Source organism: Oryctolagus cuniculus, chromosome 6, assembly GCF_964237555.1.
Source record: "Oryctolagus cuniculus chromosome 6, mOryCun1.1, whole genome shotgun sequence".
Taxonomy (NCBI): Eukaryota; Metazoa; Chordata; class Mammalia; order Lagomorpha; family Leporidae; genus Oryctolagus; species Oryctolagus cuniculus.
This window is the reverse complement of record NC_091437.1, coordinates 168,307,003-168,329,509: the sequence shown is the minus strand read 5'-3', so window position 1 is coordinate 168,329,509 and position 22,507 is coordinate 168,307,003. Positions and strand designations below refer to the sequence as shown.

Genomic DNA, 22,507 nt, shown 5'->3' with positions numbered 1-22,507 from the left:
CACTGTTATAAAAACAGTGAACTCCTGAGAAAAACAACATTCGTGATTAACTACAGGTCACATGAAAGCACAAATCCATCTCCTCATTTTGAAAGGGGTTGAAATTTATGGAGTTAGGGTCATTGGGTGCAAGTGGGTGAAACAAAGTGACAGAACACGGTGGTACAGAGAACAAGGGTAGGAAAGTCCCCGAGTACAAGCTTTGACAAATCCTGACTTTATACACCTTGTGTGTTCAAGGATGGCTGCTGAAACCTCACTGGAGATCTGTTACACACACACACACACACACACACACACACACACAGCCACAGGCAACTCTTGGGTCAGCTTCAGTCCATCTGTGGGAGCTCCAGTTACAAGGTCAGCTTCAGCCGGTTCTGTAGAGTTTTATCAGGGACCCTGTAAAGATAACTCAGATTTTTCTCTCTTAATTTGTTTTTACCAAAGACAACAATCATGGGATAGCAAGTTACTATGCGATAGGCAGGCAAGTGACTATTATGGGCTGTTGGTACGTTAGGCAGCCAGGGCAAGGGAGAAGGTTTGTTGCCTCTGATGTCAGGGCCTTGGGTTCCCACGCAAACTGTGGATTGAGGAGTAGGCACAGCCTGTGCGGGACTTTGGCACAATGTCCTGAGACTCCTCTGGAAACAAGGGGAGTCCAGCTTTAGGGGACTCCACCGTCACTGACCACCAACACCCCTGGCTTATGCTAACTCTGAAAATTTCCACCCTGCCCCTCAAGGGGCTGGCACTCAGCTGCCACCCTGCCTGGCTGGTTCGGGTTGTGCTGTGGTCTGAAGACACAGGTTGCTGATCACGCTGACTTTTCTGTAGCTGTCAGAAATAAATGATCTACATCCTTGTGTTCACGGCTGATGGAACCCCTGGAAAAGTCGGCACCCCGGAAGTAGGAGGGACATCAGCCAGGAATGCCTGCACAGGGATCATACACCCACCTTAGAAGATTTGAAAAACAAAACGAATATGCCTTGGCCAATGTGTGGCACGTACTTCCAGGACCCCTGCTGTGGGGTTTGTGGTCAGCAGGAAGGGACCCAGCCTCAGTCCCTGCCCTCATGGACCTTTCTGATGGGTTTAACCCTGCCTCGCACAGCAGCCACCCTGTGGTGGACGCCATCCTGGCTCCTACTCTTCCTCCTGTCTCCCAGGCACCACTCTCTCTGAGCTCCTCAGAGGTCGGGATGGTGGCACAGCATCGCACTGGTGGGGACCATGCACCAGTGTGTCCCTCCATTGTACAAAAGGCTCCCCCTCTACAAGCAGCCTAGTGTTTTCCAAATTTCCGCAATGTAAGAGACCCCCAGGTGGTCATCCTCTCTCTGGACCCCAACACAGGTCCAGCGTAAGGCTGCCACGAAGCACACCAAACTCCGGAGTAAGGGTGAAGTAACACCTTGACAGGAGAGACTCCATTTTGGAGCACCTGAGACGCCATCTTGAGAAAGCACCCCCGCCCACCGTGAGACTCTGGTCTGAAACTATGATCTAAGACACTCGGACAAGAGCAGTCCACCACATCACACCTGGCAAGCTGCATCCCACTTGGCAGAGCACAGAAACCCCCTAGCATGATTGCTTAAGCTTGGAAGCCTAGGCTGCACCTGCGTTAATGATAAAAATGTAATTTGTCTATGTCCTACATATGATTTAAACTAATACCTGGATTAATGTCAAGATCATAATTGAAACTGTTAAGATTGTAACTGGTATTATCAAAATTATATTTGATATTAGTTTTGCATAGGTTTTAGGTCAGCTTGACCCTGGTAACCATGTATTCCCCTCCTGATTTTGTGGTTTTTGCCTTTATAAACCCTGTTGCTGGGGCCTGTGCCATGGCTCACTTGGTTAATCCTCCACCTGCAGCACCGGCATCCCATATGGGCGCCGGGTTCTAGTCCCGGTTGCCCCTCTTCCAGGCCAGCTCTCTGCTGTGGCCCAGGAGTGCAGTGGAGGATGGCCCAAGTCCTTGGGCCCTGCACCCACATGGGAGACCAGGAGGAAGCACCTGGCTCCTGGCTTCAGATTGGTGCAGCGCGCCAGCCATGGTGGCCATTTTGGGGGTGAACCAATGGAAAAAGGAAGACCTTTCTCTCACTAACGCTGCCTGTCAAATAAAATGAACCCTGTTGCTTTGGGCTTCGGGGTCGAGAGTTCTTTAGGACATGAGCCCACTCTCCATCGGTGGCAATAAAGGACCGTGAGATTTTATCAATGTGGGGCTCCCTTGTTTGCACTCGCTCAGGTACAACAAGGTGAAGCGTTTATTGGTGGGGAAACCGGACAGACCGGAGGGAAGGGGCGAAGAAGGGAGAAGGAGAGAGAAGGAGAGCGAGAGGGAGCGAGAGGGGGCGAGAGGGGGCGAGAGGGGGCGAGAGGGGGCGAGAGGGGGCGAGAGGGGGCGAGAGGGGGCGAGAGGGGGCGAGAGCCAGGCCCTGTTAAACCGCAGCCGGCGGGCAGGCCCCGGAAGTGCGCGGGCGGGGCTCCAGACCCATTTCCGGCCGTCTGCGCGGGCGCGGTGGTGCGCGCGCGGCCCCACCCCCTCGGCGGGTCCCGCTCGGCCGGAAAGCTGAGGTGAGGCTGTGGCGGCCGGGGCCTGCGGGCCGCGCTCTTCCCCGCAGGGCGGCCGGGGCGAGCCGCGGGGCACGGGGTCGGGCAGGCCCGCAGGACCCGGAGGGCGCGCGGCGCCCGCTTCGGGCCCCTCCGAGGGCCGTGGCTCGGCCGGCCCCGGGCCCGAGCCGCTGTCTCCTGAGGGCTTCGCCGCTGGCCCCCGCGGGCCGAGCTCACCGGGCCGCCCCCGCCGGCCGAGCTCACCTGGCCCCACCGCGGGCCGAGCTCACCGGGCCGCCCCCGCCGGCCGAGCTCACCGGGCCGCCCCCGCCGGCCGAGCTCAACGGGCCGCCCCCGCCGGCCGAGCTCACCTGGCCCCTCCGCCGGCCGAGCTCACCTGGCCGCCCCCGCGGGCCGAGCTCACCGGGCCGCCCCCGCGGGCCGAGCTCACCTGGCCCCACCGCGGGCCGAGCTCACCTGGCCGCCCCCGCCGGCCGAGCTCACCGGGCCGCCCCCGCCGCGGGCCGAGCTCACCTGGCCGCCCCCGCCGCCGGCCGAGCTCACCGGGCCGCCCCCGCCGGCCGAGCTCAGCGGGCCGCCCCCGCCGCCGGCCGAGCTCCGCGGGCGGACGCGAGGCCCGGCGTCCGGAGGAGATGCCGCTGACCTTCCAGGATGTGGCTGTGTACTTCTCCCCGGCCGAGAGGCAGCGGCTGGGGCCCCAGCAGCGGGCGCTGTACAGAGACGTGATGCTGGAGAACTACGGGAACGTGGCCTCCCTGGGTGAGGCTCGCGGGGGTCCGCTCGGGTTCTGTGGACCTCAGATTCCAGCCTGGTGTCTGCACACTCCGCGGGTGCTGAGTGAAGTCCCCGGGGGAGGCGGGCCTCTCAGCCCCTGACCAGTGCACGCGCCTGGAAGCCCCTGGGGGCAGTGCCCAGTCGCAGCTCCCCAGGCCACACCAGCTCACGCAGCGTCCTCGCCTTCGCAGGATTCCCTGTGCCTAAGCCGGAGCTGATCTCCCAGCTGGAGCAAGGGGAGGAGCTGTGGGTCCTGGACCTTGTGGGTGCTGAGGATCCAGAGTTCTTGAGCTGCTGGACAGGTGAGAGTGGGTGGGAGGCCAGCCCGGGGGCCTCCCAGCCCTGCCCTCAGAGGCTCCGAGGAGGGCTCAGTTGGGTGGCAGAGCCCACAACCCTCGCCGGTTCCAAGAGCGGTCTCAGACTGACACAGCCATAGTTTTCCTAATCAGTATTTCTAGTCATGACCTTCAGTTTTAATGTAACATACTCCTTTCCTTTTGATGGCAGCCATTGGTTCTCTCCCATGTCCTTTCTCTCCTTCACCTCCTCTTCGCCCCTCAGTCTTGTAGTATTGTGTTGAGTGCGAACCTGCATTCTATTGAATCTGCTTCTACTGCTTCGTTTCATATTTGACTCCCAGCCACTGAGAAGTCAGTATTCTACTATGTGCTCCAACTTTTCATGTCTGGCCCAGGTATTTGTTGAGTGTATTGTTGCTGTACTGTCAGAGCGTATACCCCTTCATCGCTCATGTTACCACCTTCATTATTACTTTACCTCTGCAGTGAAGTCCCCGAAGATGTCTCCATTATGTCTTGGTTGGCTGGAGATTGTCTTCTAGAAGTTTCTGAAGAAAGGCTCTTGTGAATTATAGATCCCAATTTTGTGTACAAAGTGTTTTTTTTTTTAAGCCTTTGGTTTCTATAGGTAGATGTTGATATATTTCTTCTTATAGATATTTAAATTTATGAAGTTATTTTTCCAGGTATAGCTTTAAGTGCACCTTACCAGTTCTTAACATATTGTATATTCATTAATATTGAATTCAAAATATTACCTAATTTTTCTTGTAGTTTTCATCTCTGATGCTATTTAGAAGTTGGTATTTTTCTAATTATCTTATTATTATTAATTTGCCACTTAATTTCAGTGTGGTCAGAGAACATACTCTGATTTCATGGTTTTCACATTTATTGGCTCTTGTTTTAGGACCCCAAATATGGCCTCTCCTGGGAAATATACCATGTCCACTTAAAAAAAAAGGGGTATTCTGCCATCATATGGTATATAAATATCAGCTGTCTCAAGGCAGTTGATGGTGTTTTCCAGATCTCCTGTGTCTTTGCTGCTTTTTCATCTAGTTTAAGTTGCAGAGGGAGACTGTTAAAATACAAAAGTATGTGAGATTATCCTCTCCCTTTTTCAGTGTCTGCTTTATGACTTTTGAAGCTGTTATTGGCTCATTCACGTTCCTAAGTATCATTATCAGAGATAAGAGGACCTGTCTTTATCTCTGGTAATACATTTTGTGTTGAAGTCTATTTTCTCTAATACTAACATAGCTTCTCCATCCTTTATTTATTTATTTGGAAGGCAGAGTTACAGTGAGAGAGAATTTAATCTGCTGGTTCAATCCCCAAACGGCCACAACGGCTAGGGCTGAGCCAAGCCAAAGCCAGGAGTCCGGAGCTTCTTCCTGGTTTCTCATGTGGGTGGCAGAGGCCCAATCACTTAGACCATCTTCCACTGCTTTCCCAGGCACATTAGCAGGGAGCTGGATTGGAAGTGGAGCAGCCAGGACATGAACCAGCATCCATACGGATGCTGGTATCACAGGCGACGGCTTTACCTGCTAAGCCACAATGCCAGCCCATCTCTATTCTTATTAAATTTACTGTTAGCATGGTGTATCTTTTTCATCTTGTAAATTTAAACCTGGGCCTTTAAACTCAAAGTGAATCTCTTGTGGATAGAATGCAATTAAATCTCACTTTTTTATGCATTCTGACAATCCTTGCCTTTTAATTGCCATTAAGGTTTAATGTAACTTGGTGTGGCTCAAAGACACTTGTTTTTATTTTACACATAACTTCTCTTGGTGTTTTAAACTCCTGTCTTCCACTTTCTTGCCTTTATGTTGTACTTCACCAGAAATCTTGTAATCATTCCTCCCATCCTTTAGGTTATGGTTGTTAATGTACTACATGTAAATGCATCTCTAAACTACACAAGAAAATGTTATAATTTTAGTTTTAAACAGTTATAGAGGGCCGGCGCTGTGATGCAGCGGGTTAACGCCCTGGTCTGAAGCACCGGCATCCCATATGGGCACCGGTTCAAGTCCCGGCTGTTCCACTTCTGATACAGCTCTCTGCTATGGCCTGGGAAAGCAGTGGAGGATGGCCCAGGTCCTTGGGCCCCTGTGCCCGCGTGGGAGACCCGGAGGAGGCTCCTGGCTTCGGATCGGCACAGCTCCGGCTGTTGTGGCCAACTGGGGAGTGGGCCATCGGACTGAAGACCTCTCTCTCTGCATTTCCTCTCTGTGTAACTCTGACTTTCAGATGAATGAATAAATCTTTAAAAAAAAAAAAAAGTTATAGATGCACCACAACTTGTGGGACTACATCCTTATAAATCCATTGTAGGTTGAAAATGCACTGAGTACATCGAACCTCCTGAGCATCACAGCTTTGCAACACAGTCCACTGTGGAGTATTGGTTGTTCACCTGGGAGCTGGGCTTGCTGCTGCTGCCCTTCATCATGACAGAATGTGTCATATCACAGTGGTAGCCTGGGAAGAGACCAAAATTCAAAACCTTAAGTATGGTCTCTGTTGAACGTGTATCACTTCTGCATCATTGTCAAGTTGAAAAAACCATAAGTTGAACAATGGTAAGTTGAGTATCATCTGAATATAATTTATAAACAATTCAAAGGGAAAAGGGATAAAACATAGTCTTTTTTTATCTGCATGTAAGGAGCTTAGAAGTTGCCACTGTGTCCTGACAACAAGCATGAAGTTGAACAACTCTTAACATAGTCTGAGAAGTGAGTTCACAGGGAAAACCATGCCTCCAAAAGGGGTCAAGCAGAGAGGTAGATAAGAGGAATCACAACTTAGGAACAAAAACCTTCCAGGGAACCAGGGCCTGGCTAGGAAAACCTGAACTGATGAATTGCTGGATATTCAGTGTGGACAACGCTGAGTGTTCAAAGCTTCAAGAGACTGTCATATGGGTCTACTACTTTTGTCAGTTTTACCTCCAGGGACTCAACCAGAACCCCACAGTGAGTATCAAAGAAAAGTACCCTTCATGCTTCTGGCAGGGGAAGCAAAAGGGACTATCCTGAAATAAACCCGAGCATTCTGTTCTTAGCAGGGTCTGCCCTCAGAAAACGTTCTTGTATCAGAGCTTAACCTACTGGGGTTTCATCAGAGTCTGCCTACCTGAGGGAAGGGAAATACCCAACCACCTCCCCTGGAACCACCCTGTCTCACCTTGGGAAAGGGGCTAAGAAACCTGTGTGATGTTTGCAGTCAGGCTTAGGAAAAGCTGGGATCTGGTCATACTGAGAGAATGTTTTCCTGCCCCTACATCTGAACACAGTATCACTAAAGGCATATTTCCTGCAGTTCCTTCCACCTAGTGCATCATCTCTGCCTATCAACAGAAAATTATAAGGCATACTAAGTGACAAAAGAATCCAATTTGAAGAGACTGAAAGACCATCAGAACCAGAATTCGATATGGCAGGAATGTTAGAGCTATCAGACCAGGAATTTTTAAGGCTATGGTTAATTTGCCAAAGGCTTCAATTAAAAAAAAGCAGATAACATCTAAAAATATTTATAATACAAGCAGAGAGATTGAAATTCTAGGAGTAAAAAGTGCTAGAGATAAAAAAGCAGCATTGCAACAAATGAAGAATAGCTTTGTGGGGCTCATTGATAGACTGGATAGGGCTTTATAGATCACGTTATTTGAAGGTGGACTTGGGTTAGTTGTACATTGGGTTGCAGCCACTAAAAGTTGAAAAGTAAAGTTTGACTTACACTAAAAGAGGAGACAAAATGGAATCCTACATAATGCTCAATTGAAATCACAAAAGGTGGTCGCGCAGCGGCTCACTTGGCTAATCCTACGCCTGCGGTGCCAGCACCCCAGGTTCTAGTCCCAGTTGGGGTGCCGGATTCTGTCCCGGTTGCCCCTCTTCCAGTCCAGCTCTCTGCTGTGGCCTGGGAGGGCAGTGGAGGATGGCCCAAGTGCTTGGGCCCTGTACCTGTATGGGAGACCAGGAGGAGGCGCCTGGCTCCTGACTTTGGATCTGTGCGGCGCGCCAGCCGTTTTAGGGGGTGAACCAAAGGAGGGAGGACCTTTCTGTCTCTCACTGTCTAATTCTGCCTGTCAAAAAAAAAATCACAAAAGGTAAGAGAAGTGTGGAAGAGAAACACAGAAAAAAAGAACAAGGGTAATAAATAGAAAGCAGTAACAGATGTAATATTAACTCAACAGCATCACTCATCTCTTTAAATGCCAGTGGTCTAAATAGTTACACACCAGTTAAACAACAGAGATTGTAAAAGTGGGTCAAAAAGCAAAACCCAATTTTTTTAAACTTTTCTTCATTTCTGGTTCCTTTTTTTAAAAATGTATTTATTTATTTGAAAGGCGGAATTACAGAGGCAGAGAGAGGGAAGGGAGAGATCCTCTGTTAGTTCACTCCCCAAGTGGCCACAGTGGCCGGAGCTGGGCCTATCTGAAGCCAGGAGCCAGGAGCTTCTGGGTCTCCCATGCAGGTGCAGAGGCCCACACACTCGGGCCATCTACTATTTTCCCAGGGCATAGCAGAGAGCTGGATCGGAAGTGGAACAGTCGGGACTCAAACTGGCCCCATATGGGATGCTGGCACTGAAGGCTTTACTCACTATGCCACAGTGCTGGCATCCCAAGTATTTCTTTTCTATAAGAAACCTGCTTTAGTTACAAAAACACATACAAAGGGGCTGGTGCTGTGGCATAGTGGGTAAAACCACAGCCTGCAGTGCTGGCATCCCATGTGAGTACCAGTTCATATCCCGGATGCTCCACTTCCATTCCAGCTCTGTGCTGTGGCCTGAGAAGGCAGTGGAGAATGACCCAGGTCCTTGGCCCCCTATAACAGCTTGGGGGACTTTGGGAAGGCTCCTGGCTTCAGATGGGCACAGCATTGGCCTTTGAGGCCATCTGGGGAGTGGGCCAGCAAATGGAAAATCTCTCTCCCTGCCTTTGCCTCTGCCTCTCTGTGGCTTTGCCTTTCAAATAAATAAATAAATCTTGAAAACAAAAACAAAAAATGCAGGGCTGGCATCAGTTTGAGTCCTGACTGCTCCACTTTTGATCTAGTTCTTGGCTGTTGTAGTCAACTGGGAAGCGAACCAGTGGATGGAAGATCTCTTATCTCTCCCACTGCCTGCCCTCCCCTTCTATTCCCTCCCTCTCTGTGTCCGACTCTATCATTCTACCTTTCAAATAAATATTTTTTTTTTTCAAGAAGTTAATAGTCATCCAGTACAAATCCACCTGGCTCAATTCCACCTAAGGCTTGAGGAAGAAATTATATCAGTTCTCTACGATCTCTTCCAGAAAATAGATGGAATACTTAATATCTTATTCTGCAAAGCTAGTATTACTATAGCATCAAGTCCAAAAAAAGGTATTATAAGAAGAGAAAATCACAAACATTTCTCCTGATCAACAGATGGAAAAATCCTCAACAAAAGATGAGCAAATCTGATCCAACAATGAATAAAAATAATTATATACTTGGACCAAGTGGGATTTATCTCAGGTATGCAAGGATGGTTCAGCATTCAGAAATGAATGCAATCCACAACATCAGTTGGTACAGAAAAAAAATTGACAAAATCTAACATCCATTCATGATTAAAAATTCAACAGATTAAGAACACAGAGGAACTTTCTTCACTTAGTAAAGAACATCTACCAGAAACTACAGCAAACGTTGTACTTGGGGGCCAATGCTATGGAATAGCAGGTGAACCTGCCACCTTCACTACCGGCATCCCATACAGGAACTGGTTCAAGTCCTGGCTGCTCCGCTTCATATCCAGCTCTCTGCCAGTGTGCCTGGGAGAGCAACAGAGGATGCCCAAAAGCTTTGCCCCTGCACCCACATGGGAGACCAAGAAGAAGCTCCAGGCTCCTGGCTTTGGATCATCCGAGCTCTGGCCATTGTGACCAGCTAATGGAAGACTGACCTCTCTGCCTCTGCCTCTCTCTAACTTTGCCTTTCAAGTAAATAAATTTTTAAACAATTAAAAAAAAAATATTGTACTTGATGTGAAAGACTTGGAGCTTTCCATCTAAGGTCAGGTACAAAACAAGGATGTCAGCCCACCACTGCCTTGTAAGTCCTAGCTAATGCAACAAGACAAGAAAAAACAATAAATGGTATACATCTGGGAAGAAGGAAATAGCAGTGTTTACAGATACCATGATTGTGTATGTGGAACATCTGAATGAGTCAAAAAGATTTCTGGAACAAATAAATGCTTATGGCAAGGAGACAAGACTAATTTACAAAAGTCAGTCACTTCCCTTTATACCAGCAACAGAGAAGTGGAACTTGAAATTAAAATATATTTATATTAGAACCTCTAATAGTAAATGCTTATGTATAAATCTAACAGAATATGTACAAAGCTTGTATGAGGAAAAGGACTAGATTTTTTTTTTTTTTTGACAGGCAGAGTGGACAGTGAGAGAGACAGAGAGAAAGGTCTTCCTTTTGCCGTTGGTTTACCCTCCAATGGCCGCCATGGCCGGTGTGCTGCAGCCGGCGCATGGCGCTGATCTGAAGCCAGGAGCCAGGTGGTTCTCCTGGTCTCCCATGCGGGTGCAGGGCCCAAGGACTTGGGCCATCCTCCACTGCCCTCCCTGGCCACAGCAGAGGGCTGGCCTGGAAGAGGGGCAACTGGGACAGAATCCGGCACCCCGACCAGGACTAGAACCTGGTGTGCTGGCGCCGCAAGGCGGAGGATTAGCGTAGTGAGCTGCGGCGCCGGCTAGCTCCACTTTTGATCCAGCTCCCTGATAATATGCCTGGGAAGACAGTGAATGATGACCCAAGTACTTGAACCCTGGCCCCCCAACATGGAAGACCCAGATGGAGTTCCAGGAGCCTTGGCTTCAGACTGTCCCAGTCCTGGCCATTGTGGCATGGACCAGCAGATAGAAGATTCTCTCTCTCAACTCTAACTCTGCCTTTCAAATAACTTTTTTTAGAAAAGAATAAATATAGTACAGAATAATAAATTCAGTATTGAAGAACTTGCTCTGCCAAATTTCACAACGTAAAAAGCTACATGATCAAGACAGCTCATGAAGCAGAATAGAGAGGCCCAGGATAAGCCCACATGTAGTCTTTGGGGGGGGGGTAAAGATTTTTATGTATTTAATTGAGAGGTAGAGTTAAAGACAGTGAGAGGGAGAAACTTGAGTGAAAGGTCTTCCACCTGCTGGTTCATTCCCCAAATGGCCACAACAGCCGGAGCTGGGCTGATCGGAAGCCAGGAGCTTCCTCCAGGTCTCCCACATGGGTTCAGAAGCCCAAGGACTTGGGCCATCTTCCACTGCTTTCCCTGGCCATAGCAAAGAGCTGGATTGGAAGAGGAGCATTTGGGACTCGAACCTGTGCCCATTTTGGATGCCAGCACCACATGTGGAGGATTAACCTGTGCCACAGCACTAACCCCAACACATACAGTCTTTTAAAAGTTCATGGAAGGCCGGCACCACGGTTCACTTGGCTAATCCTTTGCCTGTGGCGCCGGCATCCTGGGTTCTAGTCCCGGTTGGGGCGCCGGATTCTGTCCCGATTGCTCCTCTTACAGTCCAGCTCTCTGCTGTGGCCCAGGAGGGCAGTGGAGAATGGCCCAAGTACTTGGGCCCCTGCACCTGCATGGGAGACCAGGAGAAAGCACCTGGCTCCTGGCTTCAGATCGGCGCACCGGCTGTAGCGGCCATTTGGGGAGTGAACCAACGGAAAGGAAGACCTTTCTCTCTCTCTCTCTCTCCCTCTCACTGCCTAACTCTGTCCAAAAAGAAAAGTTCATGGAAAATGTGTGTTATGAAAAAATTATTAATGAGTTTCAAAATTGTTTTTGCACTGCAGTAAACATCTGTTGAAATTATTATTATATTTGAGAGACAAGTATGGATACGCACGTACACACACACACAGTCTGCAACAGCCTGGGCTGGGCCATGCTGGAGCGAATATGCAGGAATAGTCCAGGTCTCTGACTTGTGTCACAACCCAGTGGTGTGTGAGTATCACTGCTGCCTCCCAGCATCAGCAGAAAACCAGTGTTAGGAAATGGGAATTGAACTAAGGCACTCCAGTGTGGGTGCTAGTGTCTTAACCTGTTTCCTGTAAGGTTTATCTGGGAATTCTGTTTTTCCTCGAGCTGTTTGTAGTTCTCTTATCAGTAATCAACTGATGTTTGCTAAGAGAGCAAAGGCATTTGCCTAGAGAAAGGACAGTTTTCAACTAATGGTGCTGGACATCTACATGCAAAAAATAAATAATCTGGACTCCCTTTGAAAAGTTTACTCATTGTGTCTTAGTCTGCAGTGACATAGTCTACTTTTGTAACAAAATGGCAAGCTGGGTGCTGAAACAGCAGAAACTTGTTTTCTCACAGCTCTGAACACTGAGGTCATAATGCCAGCATGTCATTTTCTGGTGAGTGCCTGTTCCTGGCTTACAGATGCTGCCTTCTTCTGTACTTGGCTGAGAGGAGAACAACAAGGTTTCTGATACCTCTGATGTGCAGCAGTTCCATCACAAGGACCGACTCTCAAGACCCCTCAAAGGCACTATCTCCTGATGACATTGGTGGCTAAGAGTTCTGAATGTAGCATGGCGAAGCATAGACCTAAATGTAAAACACAAACCTGTAAAGCTCCTAGGTGATAACATAGCAGGAAGTTTGAGTGACCTTGGTTTTGATGATGAATTTTTAGATATAAAAGCATGATCCATGAAAGAAATAGTTGACAAGTTTCTGTTCTGCTAAAGGCAACATCAAGAGAATGAGGAGATAGTCTGTAGAATGGGAGAAAATACTTGCAAAGGGCACATCTGATAAATGCTATCCAAAACATAAAAACTCTTAAAAAATCAAAAATAAGAAAATGAGCACTCTGGTTAGAAGATAGTGGAAAGGCCTAAATGGACACCTGACTGAAGAAGATACGTAGATGACAGGTAAGCATATGAAAACGTGCACCGTGTGCCACTAAGAAATTGCAGAGTAAAAGAACAATGAACTTTCTATTTTTTTTTAAGATGTATTTGTTTATTTGAAAGTCAGAGTTACACAGAGAGGAGAGGGAGAGAGAGAGAAGAGTCTTCCATCTGCTGGTTCACTCCCCAATTGGCCGCAACGGCTGGAGCTGCACCCATCCAAAGCCAGGAGCCAGGAACTTCTTCCAGGTCTCCCATGCGGGTGCAGGGGCCCAAGGACTTGGGCCATCTTCCACTGCTTTCCCAGGCCATAGCAGGGAGCTTGATTAGAAGAGGAGAACCCGGGACTAGAACCGGCACCAATATTGGGTTCTGGCGCTTCAGGCCAGGGTGTTAACCCACTGCGCCGCAGCACCAGCCCCTCTATTTTTTTAATTTAAAGAAATTTTAGAAGTTTTATTTGAGAGACAGAGTCACAGATAGAGGGAAAGACAGAGAGGTCTTTCGTCCACTGGTTCAGTTCCCAAATGGCCACAATGGCTGGAGCTGGGTGTATCTGAATCCAAGAGCTTTGTCCAGGTCTCCCACATGGATGCAGGGGCCCAAGCAGTTGGGCCATCTTCTGCTTTCCCAGGCCATTAGTGGAGAGCTGGATCAGAAGGGGAGCAGCCAGGACTTGAACTGGTGCCCATATGGCATGCTGGCACCACAGGTGGAGGTTTACCCTATGCCACAGCACTGGCCCCACTACACACCTGCTAGAATGGCCAATGTCCACCCCAGTGATGGCAAGGATGGGGAGCAGCAGGATCTCTCATTCACCATTGGTGGAAATGCAAAAGGAAGCACCCACTTTGAACATTTAGCAGTGTCCTACAAAACTAGGCAAATTCGTATAATATGACTCAGCAGTTGCACTCTGGCTATTTTATGTCCACACAAAAACCTGTGTACAGATGTTTGTAGGGCCTTTTCATAGTTGCCCAAACTTGGAAGCGACTGACATGCCCTTCAGTAGATGAATGGGTGAATAAAACTGGTCACCCACACAATGAAATGATATTCAGGGCTAAAAGTGAGCTATCAAGTCATAGAAAGACACAACTCTTGAGAGCACATTGCTAAGAAAAAGAAACCAATCTGACAAGCTGCATACGTTATGATTCGGACTATAGGGCACTGGAAAGGGCAAAGCTATGGAGACAGGGAAAAGATCAGTGTCTACCCAGGAGAGCAGTGAGGGATCACTGACACAGCATGGAGAATCTGGGCTGGGAACTGACCCGGGCGTTGCCACAGGAGAGCGTGTGTCCAGGTCCTGAGAATGCACAACGCCAAGAGTGAACTCCGATGTGAACCAGGTGGGGATGGTCAGTACTACCTCATTCTCTGCAACACATGCCGCACAGGAGGAAGCAAATTCTGGGAGAGCTTATGTACCTGTGGGGATCTTGGTACCACCTGCTTGATACATGAACCCAAAAGTGCTCTTTACAAAATAAAGCATATTATCTTAAAGTGATTTGCATTTCTCCTATTTTTCAATCGCAATACTCTTCTTCTTCTTTTTTTTTTTTTTTTTTTTTTTAAAGATTTATCTATTTGGAAGTCAGAATTACAGCGAAAGGGAGAGACAGATCTCCCATCCACTAGCTCACTCCCTAAATGGTTTCAGTGGCCAGGGCTGGGCCAGGCTGAAGCCAGGAGCCAGGAGCTTCATCCAGGTCTCCCACATGGGTGCAGGGGCCCAAGGACTTGGGCCATATTCTGCTGCTTTCCCAGGGATATTGTCAGGGAGTTGGATCAGAAGTGGCACACCTGGGGCTCTGACTGGCACCCATGTGGGATGCTGGTGTTGCATGGGGTGGCTTTACCCACTATGCCACAATGACTGCCCCAGAATTGATTGATTTATTTGAATGGCAGAGTGATGCAGAGATCTTCCATCTACTGGTTCACTTCTCAAGTGGTGACAACGCCTTGGGCTGGCCCAGACTGAAACTGCGAGCCTGGAACTGCATCCAGGTCTCCCTTGTGGGTGCAGGGGACCAAGTGCTTGGCCATCCTCTGCTGCTTTCTCAGGCACGTTAGCCTGGAACTGAATCAGAAGTGGAGCAGCTAGGGCTCGAACCAGTGCCCATATGGCTTGCTGGCATCAAAGATGGTGGCTTTTTCCATCTACACCATAATGCCAGCCCCTCTTTATTTTTGAACAATTTTATTTATTTGAAAGCTTGAGAGACAGACAAAACAATCTCTTATCTGCTGGTTCCCAAATGCCTGCAGCAGCTGAGTCTGGGTGAGGCCAAACCCAGAACCAGTAACTCCATCTGGGTCTCTCACTTGGGTGTCAGGGACCTAAATACTTGGAATTGTGAGTGGAGCCGAGATTCGAACCCAGGCACTCTGATATGGGATGCCGCCATGTCAGGTAGCATCTCTACTGCAGTGAATAAATGCTCCCCTCCTCCCCTGCTTCATTCCTGGTTTTGATGAAGGGCTGGTGCATGTTTTGTTTGTTTGTTTGACAGGAAAAGTTAGACAGTGAGAGAGAGAAAGGTCTTCCTTGCCATTGGTTCACCCCCCAAATGGCTGCTGCAGCTGGCGCGCTGCGCTGATCCAAAGCCAGGAGCCAGGTGTTTCCTCCTGGTCTCCCATGCAGGTGCAGGGCCCAAGCACTCAGGCCATCCTCCACTGCCTTCCTGGGCCACAGCAGAGAGGTGGACAGGAAGAGGAACAACCAGGACACAATCCGGCGCCCCAACCGGGACTAGAACCCAGGGTGCCGGCGCCGCAGGTGGAGGATTAGCCTAGTGAGCCGCGGCGCCGGCCCTGTAATTGATCTTTATCCTGCTGCTGTCCACATTGCTCATTAAGTCTGGTTTTCACCTGACTGATGTGTAGTTCTATTCTTTATATTTTTCTTGCATTTAATATATTTTAATTGAGACATAAAAATAGTACATTTAAATGTACTTTGTGCTGTTTCTATATATTACACATTATTCACTGTATAATGTTTAATTAGGGTAAATATATCTCAGACATTTAAGATTTCTTTCTGGTGAAAACCTTCACAAAGTCCTTGCTTCCAGTTTTTTTTTTTTTTTGAATAAAAATATACATGATTTATCATTATCTATAGTAACACTGCTGTGTGCCAGGTCACCAGCATGTCTGTCAATCAGCCTGTTTGCATCCAGCTCTCCCCCTCCCTCCCCAGCCTCTGGCAACCATCATTATAGTCCCAACTTCCATGAGGTCAATTTTTGAAGGTTTCAGATACGAGTGACATCATGGGATATTTGTTTCTGTGCTTGGCTTATTTACTTAATAGTGACTTCCAGTCCATTCCTGCTTAGCCAGTGACAGAGTAGGAAGTGTCCCATTGTGCATATGTAGCATGTTCACTTCATGTGTGCATCAGCTGATGGACATGCTGGGTGTTTCCATCGCTGTGCTGTTGTGAGTACTGATGGACACGTTGGGTGTTTCCATTGCTGGGCTGTTGTGAGTACTGGTGGATGTTGAGTTAGATTCGTTCTGAGAGGAGGAGCATGGTGGCTGCAAGAGGCACGGAGTCACCATACAGACCCCGGGAGTTGGGTGAAAGCAGGGCAGACTTGTTTATTCAGTTGGTACAGCAGCTTATATAGCTGAGGCAGCCAATCTGGTCAAGGGGCGGTTTATGACCTAACCAATCATAGCCTGTTGCCAGGCAGGCTTCGTTGCCATGTGGTTTCTGAAGCCACCCAATCACAGCCTGTTGCCAGGCAGGCTCTGTTGCCAGCGGCCATCTTGGCATGGCCTTCTCATTCCACCACAGACAGACACGTCGGGTGTTTCCATCGCTGGGCTGTTGTGAGTACAGATTTCGCTTCCCTTCTGCAGATGCCCATGAGTGGAATTGCTGGGTCTCACAGTGGTTGTCCTTACGTTCCCACCAGCTTCTCCGCATCTCCACCAGCACGGTTCTCTTTTGTGGGGCAGTATCTCCTTGTGGGTTGGCTTCCCTGGTGCGTAGTGATTTTGACCATTTTTTCATATACCCATTGGTGGGTTGTATGTCTTCCTTTGAGAAGTATCTGTTTAGATCTACTGACCATGTTTAAATTGCATGATTTAGGCCTTTTTCTTCCCCCCTCCCTCCCCCCCTCCCTCCCCCTCCCTCCCTTCCTTCCTTCTTCCTACCCCCTTCCTTCCTTCCACCTTCCCCCCTCCCTCCTTTCCTCTCTCCCTCCCTCCCTCCCTCCCCTTCCCTTCCTCTCTCCTTCCCTCCCTCCCCCCTCCCTTCCTCCTTCCCCAATCCCTCCCTCCCTTCCTCCCTCCCACTCCCTCTCTCCCCCCTCCCTTCCTCCTTCCCCGATCCCTCCCTCCCTTCCTCCCTCCCACTCCCTCTCTCCCTCCCTCCCTTCCTCCCTCCTTCCCTTCCTTCCTTCCTTCTGTTGAGTTGTTTGAGTTTCTTATATGTTCAGCTGTTAATCCTTTGTTAGATGTGTCAGATGTGTCACTTGCTAATTTTTCTCCTGTTCTGTAGTTATCTCTTTACTGTTTCCTTTGTTGTGTGGAAGCTCTTTAGTTTGACATAATCATGTTTGTCTATGCCTTTGCTATATTTTTGAGACTTGATCCAGAAATTCCTTACCCATTCCAGTGTTCTGAAGTATCTCCTGTTTTCTTGTACTAGTTTTAAAGTTTCAGGCTTTACATTTAGGTCTGTGACCCCTTTTCAGTTGATTCTTGTGCATTGTGAGAGATATGGGTCTAGTTTCGTTCTATTAGTGTGATACCCAGTTTCCCCAGCACCATGTATTTAAAAGACTGTTCTTTTTCCAGTGCATGTTCTTCACACCTTTATCAAAAAATCAGTTGACATTAGATATGTAGGTTTACACAAACGGTCTCTGTTCTAGTCCATTGCTCCATATGTCTATTATAAAAATACTACATTGTGGCCGGCGCCGCGGCTCACTAGGCTAATCCTCCGCCTAGCGGCGCCGGCACACCGGGTTCTAGTCCCAGTCGGGGCGCCGGATTCTGTCCCAGTTGCCCCTCTTCCAGGCCAGCTCTCTGCCGTGGCCAGGGAGTGCAGTGGAGGATGGCCCAAGTGCTTGGGCCCTGCACCCCATGGGAGACCAGGAAAAGCACCTGGCTCCTGGCTCCTGCCATCGGATCAGCGCGGTGCGCCGCTGCAGCGCGCCAGCCGCGGCGGCCATTGGAGGGTGAACCAACGGCAAAGGAAGACCTTTCTCTCTGTCTCTCTCTCTCACTGTCCACTCTGCCTGTCAAAAAAAAAAAAAAAATAATACTACATTGTTTGAAGTATCATAGCCTTATAGTTTTTCTAAATTTTTATTTTCGTTTCTATTTGAAAGGGAGAGAGATCTTGCATTTGTGGGTTTACTCCCCAAATGCCTGCAACAGCAGGGTCTGGCCAGGCCAAAGCCATTAGCCAGGAACTCATTCCAGGTCTCCCATATGGGAGCCATCACTTGTTGTCTCCCAGGTGCACATTAGTAGGAAGCTGGATTGGAAGCAGAGCAGCTGAGACTTGGCTCGGGCACTCTGACGTGGGACGCAGGTGTCCAAGGCAGCGTCTGAAGCACTGCACCAGGTGCCCACCCTGAACTATATTTTAAATCAAACAGTGCGATTGTTCCCGCTCTGTTCTTCTTGTTCAACATGCCTTTGGCTATTTGGGATATCTTTTAGTGCTGCCCAATTTTCAGTGCTGTTTGACAGAGATAGCTCTGAACCTGTAAATTGCTTTCAGTATTAAGGATGTCCACTCTCCCCTCTTGTATTCAACGTGGTACTTGGAGTTTTATCTAGAGCAATTCTGGAAGAGAAATAATGGGCACCCAAATGGGAAGAAAGAAGTCAAATAGTAACTTTTTGCACATGACATAATCTTATATATAGAAAATTCCGAAGATACCACCAAAATATTGTTAGAACTAATAAATGAATTCAGCAAAGTTGCAAGATACAAAGTTGGTGTGCAACAATCAATAATATTGCTATATACCAGTAGCAAATTATCTGAAAAAAATCAAGGAAGCAATCCCATTTCCAGTAGTTACAAAATATTGAGTAAATAAATAACTAAATAAATAACATATGAGTAAGTCTAGCCGCAGCAATCAACTGTTTCTACACTGGAAATTATAAAATTTTGATGAAAGAAATCAAAGAGGATACAGAGAAAGGGAAAGACAGCCACTGTTGGAGGACTGTTTAATGCTCACTCTGCTAGATACTTGTTTAGCATCTTTATGAATGAAGAGCAGGATCCACATGCCTCTGCACCCAGGTCCCACTGTGCAGCTAAAGCAGCCACGGAGCTGCGTCAGTGCTCTGTTGCTGGATGGTCTCAGCTCATCACCTGTAAACTCAGCACCCACAGGCTCCAGGGTGTGCATGCTGTTCCTCCAGGCTCCTCCTCACACTGCAACAAGAGCGTCATTAGCCCATTTCCAGCAGCAACTGCCTGAGCGCCCTGGTCATGACCACTCATCTGTCCAGGCTCCAGCTTTGTTCCTGATCTCTGCCTGCCTGCCTGAGCACTGGGAATGCCCTGTTGATCGCATCTTCCTAGCCTGATCCTCCAAGCACCCGACATGTGCCCACTAGTTATTTTCAAAGTTGCCTCTCCATTTCTTTTCTTTTTCTTTTTCTTTTTTTGACAGGCGGAGTTAGACAGTGAGAGAGAGAGAGAGAGAGAAAGGTCTTCCTTTTGCTGTTGGTTCACTCCCCAAATGGTTCTCCCGGCCGGCGCACTGCGCCTATCCGAAGCCAGGAACCAGGTGCTTCCTCCTGGTCTCCCATGTGGGTGCAGGGCCCAAGCACCTGGGCCATCCTCCACTGCACTCCCTGGCCACAGCAGAGAGCTGGCCTGGAAGAGGAGCAGCCGGGACAGAATCCGGCGCCCCAACCGGGACTAGAATCCGGGGTGCTGGTGCCACAGGCGGAGGATTAGCCGAGTGAGCCGCGGTGCCGGCCCGCCTCTCCATTTCTAGGAGTAGTTATAGTAGCAATCCCATCCTCAGCAGTTTTCTGTATTACTCAGGTTTTGTCACAATAACAAAATGCCTGCGGCAGCCTAATTTTACATGGAAATTGGTACTTTTTGTCTCACATTCTGGAGGCTCACAGCTCCGGATCAGGTGGGCGCCATTCGTTCACCCTCCAGTGCCAGCATTCTCTCTGGCAGAGTCTCAGTTACCAGAGATGGCTGGAACAGAGGCTCTGGTCTGCCCATGAGAAAAACACTGTAGTCGTGAGCACGATTGGCAGTAAGCAAGATCACAGTGTTCAGTGACGAGAACACACTGGCCAGCCAGGAGGGCATCGCAACAAAGAACTGACCCGCAGGACAGTCAGAGGTGGGCATGGGCCCACCATTCCTCGTCCCCAACCCCCGTTCATCTGGAACATTGCAGGGTGGGAGGCTCTCTGGGTGTGGAGCTCAACCCAGTGTCATTGGGCCAGATAGCACCCTCAGCCCCATCCCTGCTCCACCCCATGCCCATCTTGTGGTTGGGAAGATTCCTGTGAAGTGGCCCCAGAGCAGAGCTGGGATCCCCTACAAGGATACTGGACACTGGCAAGACTTTTGCTGGCTTCATGGGTTCTTCCCTCATGCAAACACAGGAACTTCCTACTTTTCTACAGTCCTCTTCCATACAGAGGCTAATGTCTACCTTCCTACCCAGCGGTATGGTGTGGAGCATGCAAGTCTGCCTAAATCTGTCTCCTTATAAAACCAGCAGGGTCAGCCACGAAGCCTCCACTTGCTGACCTGTTCAGATCGGGTCACCTCCTAGAGGCCTCACCTCCAAATGCCAGTCACCCTCCTAATACCATCAATTTGTGACTTTGGAGTTTAAGCTTCTTGTTTAAAAAAAATAAATTATTTGAAAGGAAGAATTAACTGGAGAGACAGATCTTTCACCTGCTGGTTACTCCCAAAATGGTCTCAAAAGTTGGGGCTGGGCCAGGCTGAAAGCCAGTAGCCTGGAACTCCAGTCAGGGGTCCCACATGAATGGAAGAGGCCTACCCACTTGAGCCATTTTGTGTTGTTTCTCCAGGCATATTAGCAGAGAGCTGGACCAGAAGTGGAGCAGCTGGGATTCAAACCTGTGCTCATATTGGATGCCAGCATTACAGATAGCAGCTTACCCTGCTGTGCACAATACCAGCCCCAAAGTTTAAGCTTCCACATGAGTTTTGGGGCCAAATATTCAAACCATAGCATGTAGTTTTCCAGTACAATCCTAAAGACTAAGCACAATCAAGTAAGTGGCTATTCAGAGATGGACTCGGTCCAATCAACAGGGTCAAACAAGAGCAAAGGTCAAGACATCAAGTTTTTTGAATGCTCAAGGCATTCTATTGGTTTCTGGAAGACCACAGAGTGCTAAAGTCAGCTGATGAGGAAGTGCTCTGAGACCGTCAGCCACAGCTGTAGCAGCAACACACCTGGGAAGACACCCCAGGGAGGTCAGCACAGCCTCAGTACACAGGGAAGACACCCCAGGGAGGTCAGCACAGCCTCAGTACACAGGGAAGACACCCCAGGGAGGACGGACAGCCTCAGTACACAGGGAAGACACCCCAGGGAGGACGGACAGCCTCAGTACACAGGGAGGACACCCCAGGGAGGATGGCACAGCCTCAGTACACAGGGAAGACACCCCAGGGAGGACGGACAGCCTCAGTACACAGGGAAGACACCCCAGGGAGGACGGACAGCCTCAGTACACAGGGAAGACACCCCAGGGAGGTCAGCACAGCCTCAGTACACAGGGAAGACACCCCAGGGAGGACGGCATAGCCTCAGTACACAGGGAAGACACCCCAGGGAGGACGGCCACACTTTCGTGCCCCCGGAGAGCTCTGCTGCAGCACATGGTGCTCCCACTCACTCTTCTGTCAGGGGCAGTTTTGTGAGGGTTTCCACGGAAACCAGGCATTTGTCTTATGGTCCTGATTATGCTTCTTCATACTTCTCTTCTTTCCTATCTTTTTTTTTTTTAATCCATCTTCAGTGGTGACAAATGTTACAGTTTCACAGGGACTGTTTCTGATTTTTTTTAAATTATTTATTTATTTGAAAGGCAGAGTCAGAGAGAGAGAGAGAGAGACCGACATCTTCCATATGCTGGTTCACTCCCCAAAACTCTGCAGCTGCCAGAGCTGAGCCAATCTGAAGCCAGGACCCAAGAACTTCTTCCAGGTTTCCCATGAGGGTGCAAGGGCCCAAGAACTTGGGCCATCTTCTGCTGCTTTCCCAGGTGCATTAGCAGTGACCTGCATTGGAAGTGGAGCAGCCATAGGCTGTGGCTTTACTCGCTACGCCACAGCTCTGGCCCTCTTTCCTAATCTTAAATGTTTAAAGGCCTGCCTTCCTTCTTTCCTCCTTCCCTCCTTCCCTCCCTCCCTCCTTCCTTCCTCTGTCTGTCTGTCTGTCTTTCTGTCTTGTCTTATTTGAAAGGCAGTGTGACAGAGAAGAGGGAGAGAGAGAGATCTTCCATCCTCTGGTTCACTCCCCAAATAGCTACAACAGCCAGGCCAAAGCTAGGACCCTAGAACTCCATCTGGGTCTCCCACATGGGTTGCAGAGGCCCAAGCACTTTGGCCATCTCCACTGCCTTCCCAGGAGCATTACCAGGGAGCTGGATGGGAAACAGCAGCCAGGACTTGAAGTGGTGCTCCAGCATGGGCGCCACCACAGAGGCCCAAGCACACTTTCTTCAGTTAACAATGTAAAGCGGCAGGCGTGTGGTGCAGCTGGTAACTCCTGCTTAGGGTACTCACATCCCAGCTGGGAGTGCCTGCTCCTGATCCAGCATCATGGAAGACAGCACACGCGATGGACA

General features: G+C 49.1%; 1 protein-coding gene across 4 annotated transcripts in view; it reads left to right on the top strand.

Annotated features, from left to right (window-relative positions):
• Positions 1 to 3,063: 3,063 nt before the first annotated feature.
• Positions 3,064 to 22,507, top strand: part of ZNF251 (zinc finger protein 251) — a 32,339-nt gene continuing 12,895 nt past the window's right edge. For 2 of the 4 annotated variants that reach the window (XR_011389373.1, XM_070075679.1), the window contains exons 1-2: positions 3,128 to 3,357; positions 3,564 to 3,674. Coding sequence is in view for 3 of the 4 variants with exons in the window: in XM_070075679.1 (XP_069931780.1) it covers positions 3,231 to 3,357; positions 3,564 to 3,674 (238 nt within the window). In the remaining variant the exon portion in view is untranslated. Of the gene's footprint in view, positions 3,080 to 3,127; positions 3,358 to 3,563; positions 3,675 to 16,355; positions 16,487 to 22,507 lie in introns of those variants that run through there. The other 2 variants (XM_070075678.1, XM_070075680.1) reach the window with 2 other exon arrangements.